This window comes from Agrilus planipennis, unplaced genomic scaffold (genome assembly GCF_000699045.2).
Source record: "Agrilus planipennis isolate EAB-ADULT unplaced genomic scaffold, Apla_2.0 scaffold213, whole genome shotgun sequence".
NCBI lineage: Eukaryota > Metazoa > Arthropoda > Insecta > Coleoptera > Buprestidae > Agrilus > Agrilus planipennis.
Window position 1 is genome coordinate 510,021 of NW_020439124.1, and position 7,255 is coordinate 517,275.

The 7,255-nt window shown below is 36.2% G+C and overlaps 1 protein-coding gene across 1 annotated transcript in view; it reads right to left on the reverse strand.

The window, feature by feature from the left end:
- Positions 1 to 3,701: 3,701 nt before the first annotated feature.
- The window catches only part of LOC108738849 (protein sister of odd and bowel), a 22,372-nt gene continuing 18,818 nt past the window's right edge, over positions 3,702 to 7,255 (reverse strand). The window contains exon 2 of the mRNA XM_018472448.1: positions 3,702 to 4,315. Coding sequence (XP_018327950.1) covers positions 3,955 to 4,315 — 361 coding nt within the window. The 3' untranslated portion in view covers positions 3,702 to 3,954. The remainder of the gene's footprint in view (positions 4,316 to 7,255) is intronic.

Below are 7,255 nucleotides of genomic sequence, written 5' to 3' on the forward strand. Positions count from 1 at the left end.
CATTCCTTTTGCAATCACTATGACAGGTCAGGGATATTACTATTTTTATATTAGTCTTCTCTGCCTACAATCATTTGTACGTGATGTTAAAATGATTTCGATTACTTTTGCATTGATTGAAAAGTATCTAATGTTTTATATTAGTGGTATATCTTCTTGTTGTTAGAACTGCATTCATAGAAATGTTTTCATCGCCAAAAGTGGCTATCGATCGTTGATGACATAGCTTTCGATTTCAATCTTGGTGAATCCAGGTATTGAAAGATGAAATAAAGCGTTTCTTTGTAGTGCGCAACAATGGATCTTTCATGTTTACACAATGCAAACGGTGACGGATGCGGTGCGGTCTGACGGCGGTCACCTTTATTCTTGTAAAAGATGCAAGCAAGAATAGCTTTGATCATCAGGTACTTGAGGACCTTAGGTGCCTAATAATTGTTGCAGGCATATATAAATACTTACATATGTGTGTGTGGGAATAAGGATATACGTGGCCCAATGACTTCTGATGAGAAGTAATTGTTGGATATTTTTTTCACATGAACATCGCGAGAACTTGATAACTATTACAAGAACTCTTGCCCAAGTTGCTAATACACTCACATGGAAAGTTATGGCCAAAAAAAATAAAAACAGAAAATAGCAGTATTTTTTGTTTTGTTACGCAACATTAAATAATATATGTATTTTACATATTAAAAACTTACTGTCAAGACTGTTGAAAGATTGTTAAAGGTGTCTGTTTGGGGCGCGGCGCTGTATGGATGCGAAACATGGACGGTGGACGTGGCGAAAAAGAAAAAGTTAGAAGAGTTTGAAATGTGGTGTTACAGACGAGTGATGAGGGTACAGTGGATAGAAAAGGTTAGAAATGAATAGGTATTAGGAAGAAAAGCGGAATAGGGGACTATGGAAGTCAATAAAAAATAGGCGAGATAGGTTGGTAGGACACCTTCTCAGGCATGAAGGTCTAGTCAGAGACATATTAGAGACAAAAACAGTAGTTAAGAGGAGTAGAAGAAGACTTAGATTAGATTACCGTTCGCAAGTAGTTAGGGATGTGGGTTGTTCTAGTTTTAGGGAAATGCGAAGATTAGCTCAGGATAGGAAGGAGTGGAGGTGCTTGTCGAACCAGTCTTAGGACTGATGACCTTATGATGATAATGATGAAAACTGTGCGTAAATAAAATGGTTTTTAAGTAAATAATTTACTTGACAGTAAAAAGAGAGTAAACAATGGAGTACCACAAGGTTGTACGTTGGGCCCGCTATTATTTCTGTCCATGTTGAAACATATAGAAAGATGTTAAATAAATAGCTTATATGATGTACACAAAATAGCTAAGCTATTCGTAAACATTCGATTAGACGACCATCATCATATTAACTGCATATAAAGGCTAAAGGCAAACAACCAAAAATCTAGATTGCTTTTGATGTTTTAATTGATAAAATGTTTTTTTAAAATGATAGCATGATTTACGTCAACTAAACATTGTAAATCTTAATAACAACTCAACTACATCTTCCATGACATTTACAAAATCATCCATGAAGAGGAGCTCGAGATCACTTTCTAATGAAAGGTTGCACTTTCGGAAACATCGACCTGAAATTCTGATACAATGCGAATAAAATGTTGTTAATACTTGCTTGTAACACTAATATAAGGAAAGTCAGTTTATATTCAGTATCAGTACCTTATTCGCTTGGCATTTAGAAAACGTTGTCGTACAATTGAGTTGTTGATCTCTTAAAATATGGGGCTATGGTAAATCGTTATAATTTATGATTAATGAATTGAGTGTAATTAGGGATTAATATATATACATCTTGCATTTTACTTCTAAACTAAACTAATACTTTTTTGCATGGGTAAGCATATTTTAAGTATCTATGTATACTAATGGCTACATTTCGCGCCTATAAAAATCTTCAATGGGATTGTTATTAATTAATTACCATGAATGTCAGCAACAATTGATTGTAAAGTGTATTATTTTAAGACACATGGTTTTAGGTTAGATACCATCAACTAACGAAGTCGTTTTTTTTTTTTAATTTAATTACTGAAGAGTCGAATATATCCAAACACTTCAGTATGTTAAAAAAAGTATTTCATTAGATATTTATTTTTCGAAAACAAACATTGTTAAATGAGTTAAAATGTGATTCCCCAAGTTTGTGAACCACATAACCTCAAACTTAGATTTAAGTTGGTGTTTGACGTGAGTTACAGATATTTGAAATTATTTTGAATATTCAAATATTTGAATGGATACTTATCTGGTCTTTTAAGTGTCGAGTAATTTTTAAAGCATTTGAATTATATAGGTACGTATTCAAATATTTAAATAAATAATAGACACCTGACCATAGGCTACTTCTATTTAGCTGCCAAATCATCGTAGACGCATTACCCCATTTGGTGATCCCGAAACAGAAACTCATTAAAATGCCTAGTGATTAGCATATAAAATTATTCTAGTTCTCTTTCATTGTTGCGCTTGAAAGAATGTTTCCTGGGCCACTGCATGGGTGAACATAAATTCGGACATCAGTATGTTTTTTCTTTTTCGTTGTTTTCAAACAACAGTTTAACAGAAAAATTTGTCTTGATATAGTGCCAACATCCGCTGGAACTGTTCGGCTTTTAACAGGGCCGGCGCGGCGCTCGTTTGAAACGGTCGTAAACTACTTTAAAAATCCAGTAGACGAAATTATTATGCTAATAATTCCGTGGCATTTTGTTTTCAATTCCGTAAACGGCATTAAATAAACACGAGGGGACCGACGGGGCAGTCGTTATGAAAATATAAAGCATCTTATGAAAATGAATATTCGAATGTAGTCAACTCTTTTACTGCCCGGGCTGCCATAAATTAGGTCGTAGTTGGCTGCCGTTTCCTAACCATATTTTACTAAGCGTATTGTTTTTATTTTCCAAATTGAATTGAAAATTTAATCGTAAAATTGTTTTTTAAACGTTTTGAAATTGATTTAGAAATTATATATTAGGTACCATCCTCATAAAATGTTTTCATTAAAAGCTTCTTTTTTTGTGAAGTTAAGAACGACGGGAATGCTGTTTACTGTATTTAAACCATGCTTGTTGCAATTTTTTTTATTTTATTAACTAAATTCTTAAAACCCCTGCTGGGGTATACCCATAATGAGAATGAGTGTTAATTTTGTAGCCAGGAATATCAATAAATGATTATAAAATTATGTTTTTGCGTAGGTTTATTTGTTTATTGGTTCATTATTCAGATATTTATGACCAAATACTCTTCTATTCTGTTAAAGATCGTAGAAAAATAGCAAAAAAAGATGAGGGGTGAAGTTAAAAAAAGAAGATAGCAAGGGTGGTTTTGTAACTGAAATCAACACCACTAGGATAGCTGATGATACGATATTATTGCACTAGCTGTTACTCAAAACGTCTTATGTCGAATGTTGTTATTTAATCAGAATTTTTAATTAGAAATCACTTACTTAGCGGTATTCAACATTGGAAGTAAACAATTACAGTAAAATGAATGGGTTTAAACGCTTTCATTCTGACAGGTGCATTCTAACCTTAAAAGTTTGACGTTTAGAGCAAGTGCATTCAAGTAATATTGTTTTAATATTCCGTAAGGATTATCTGCGTTTATGATTTTTGAAATTTTTAAACAACTGATAATAAGTTTATACAAAAAATTTATTAATTTTCTTACAACACAGTACAGCTTTAATTACAAGTACACTAATGCAGCTAAATCATCTTTACACAACAACAACTTGGGCTGATATATTTGCCCATAAGTTAAATCGAACAAAAAAGAAAAACCATCGCGTTTTCTTTCAATTCGTGTTAATACTTCTTACAAATTCTCTCCGTTAATTGTTTACATTGCACTCACTTTTGTTTCACTTGTCGTTTAACATTTCCATCTAGTGAATAGTTTCAGACTATTTCGCGGCAGCGGTTGCGCTTATAATGGAGTCTATACTAAAGTTCTGGTTGTTGACGGCATTCGAATTTCCCGCGTTATTTCCGGTGCCTAGGTTGTGGGTCAGACTGTGCCTGCGCAGGTCGCAGTTCCGCCTAAACACCTTTCCGCAGGCGGAACAGTTGTACGGTTTGATATCGGTGTGAGTCAACAGGTGTGTCTTGAGATTCGATCGCTGGTTAAACGATCTGCTGCAAACTGGACACTTGTGAGGTGATTCTTCCATGTGCAGAATTTTGTGGACTGCTAACGTGCGCGACTGACAGAAACCCTTTCCGCATTCGACGCACTTGAAGGGCTTCTCTTTACTGTGTATGTATCTGAAACAAAAAACGGGAATAATTATTAATAGAACATTAGCACTCCATTGGCATTATTTATATAGTATGCACTTATACAGTCATAATAAGGGTTAGACTACTGACATATATTTTCAGTCAGGATATGATAACTATGCTGTTGATGCCGGTATATTTTAATATATTACGTCATAGGTTCAAACAGAGGACTCTTTCGAAGTCAATAAGAAATAGGCGAGATAGGTTAGTAGGACACCTTCTCAGGCATTAAAGTCTAGCCGGATATATAAGAGGTAAAAACGGAATTTAGAAGGGGTATAGGTAGACCTAGATTACATTACTATTCGCAAATAGTTAAGGATGTGGGATGTTCTAGCTTTAGGGAAATGCGCAGGATAGGAAAGATTGGGGGTGCGTGTCCAACCAGTCTTAGGACTGACGATCTTATGATGATGATGATGAGGTTCAAACCAACGAGATACATACCCTTTCCCTCAAGAATGATGATATTGACTACGATTACGTCTGATCATAAAGTTGTTTGGATTTATATGTTAGATTTTTTGTAACTTAAGGGTAATTTCATATTTTTACCAAAATAACTGTAAAATTATTCAAAGTAATGATCGCCCTACCGGACGTGGAACGCGATTTCGATCTTATTAAATACCATTAACATGCCATAATCAGTCTCAATGGTGGTTGGGGTAAGAAAGATGAGATGGACAAAATGAAGACTCAAGAGAAGTGAATGATTATCTGTGGAATATTATTACTTCCTCAGCATTTGCCTAAATGTTCTAAAGAAACTACAGAAAAACGTGGATCAAGTCAGGTGGATCCTGAATTGAACAGCTTCCGAATTCTATAAGTGGTCTAAACCTCTAGGTTGTTCTGCTTCGTCAAATAACTATAAATTCTTGTTTGTCTCACTCCTACTAACTTGTAACGCTGGATTACGCCGATGTGTAAGCCGGAAGACCCCCTTCAGCTTCCTTTAACAATCGTGGTTGGGGCAAGAACGATGAGATGAACGAAATGAAGACCGAAGAGAAGTGAAGGATTATTACTGCTCAAGATTTGCCTAAATGTTCGAAAGAAAGTACTTACAGAAAAACGTGGATCAAGGCAGACGGACTTGAATTGAATTGGTGTCCCCCCTAGTGCTATAAGTGGTCTAAACCTCTAGATCACCTTACTCATGCAAATACTAACAATGTTTGGGTGTTTCATTCTCACTTACTAGTAACGCTGGACTGGAGAGTGGAAGGCCTTCTTCAGCCTCCTTTAAGAACCCTGGGAATGAGTGGATGGTGGTTGGAGTAAGAAAGATGAGATGGACGAAGTGAAGACTGAAGAGAAGTGAAAGATTATCTATGGAATATTATTACTGCCTCAGCATTTGCCTAAATGTTCCTAAGAAACTATAGAAAAACGTGGATCAAGGCGGGCGGACTTGGAATTGAATTGGTGTCCCACCTAGTGCTATAAGTGGTCTAAACCTTTAGATCACCTTACTCATGCAAATACTAACAATGTTTGGGCGTTTCATTCTCACTTACTAGTAACGCTGGACTGGAGAGTGGAAGGCCTTCTTCAGTCTCCTTTAAGAACCCTGGGAATGAGTGGATGGTGGTTGGAGTAAGAAAGATGAGATGGACGAAATGAAGACTGAAGAGAAGTGAAAGAATATTATTACTGCCTCAGCATTTCCCTAAATGTTCCTAAGAACTTATAGAAAAACGTGGATCACGGCGGAAGGACCCGGAGTAGAAGCGCTGTCCTCTGAAATACTATAAGTGGTCTAAACCTCTAAATCGTTCTGGTCGGTATGTACTTATCAGTTTCCTCGCAATATACAAATTATATGTACAATTTTTCAACTCTTGGGGATAGAGGCAGGTTCTGACCTTTAGAAGCCCTCTCCTATGTATACACGTTTGTATTGAGTCTAGTCAAATGTGTATTTGCACGAATGGAGACCGCTACAATATAGCGATGGCGGATGGATGGTTATAAACCATAAAAGTTTACGACGTTATTCTTTCACTTAGCGGGATCGTGCGACCAGGAAATTTAGGAGCCGATAATTGTTCTTTAAACGTCGTTTTAGCGGCTTTATTTGTTTATTGAGAAATGCCGTTGTCGACTCTAAAGCACATCGTAACGTGACACGGCCTTGTTAGATTTATAGCTGCGATACCGTTTTAATTTTAGTTATTTAGTCGGTGATAAGGCCTTCCTGAATGTCACCATAAATGTATAGGACGTGTGTACATATGCCAGCACTATTATGCTAAGAACTATTAGTTGCTTATGTGTTTTGGATAAAATTTAGATTAAAGTGAGAAACAACATTTATATGTATACATATGTAAAAAGATAACAAGAGAGAAATTCAATGCATTAATGCTGAATACTAGGGCGTAAAACTAGGGGACCGGGGTTCGATTCCTGGCGAGGGAGTGACAGCATAAGCAATTTGAGGTTATCTATAGTGGGTAAAGTAAATTCAAAAAAATTAATTCACCAATGAATTGAATTAAACCCTACCAAAATTCAAAGTATCTCAGGAAAGGTCAGGGAATTGACAGTATAAAATACGAGGGCGGTTCAATAAGTACCCGTGTTTGAAGACGGAGGACGTTCCTGAGGGAAATTGGTGTTGTCATCGTGTGCTGCCATCTATCAAACCACGCCAAAACAAATTTCAGACTGATAGGTTAGTTTAGATTTGGCAGCCATTCGACTGAGACGTGTTTCGTTATTTTCGCTAAGATGGAAAAGGAGCAGTATCGTTCGGTAACTCGCTTTTTGTTTTTGGATGGGAAGAAATGCGAGGAGATGAAAACAAAGTTGGATAGTGTTTATGGAGACATTTCGCCATCTACGACCACAGTTAGATATTGCTTCAACGAATTTAAACGTGGGCAAAGATCCGTTTTTGATAGGAGCGACCAG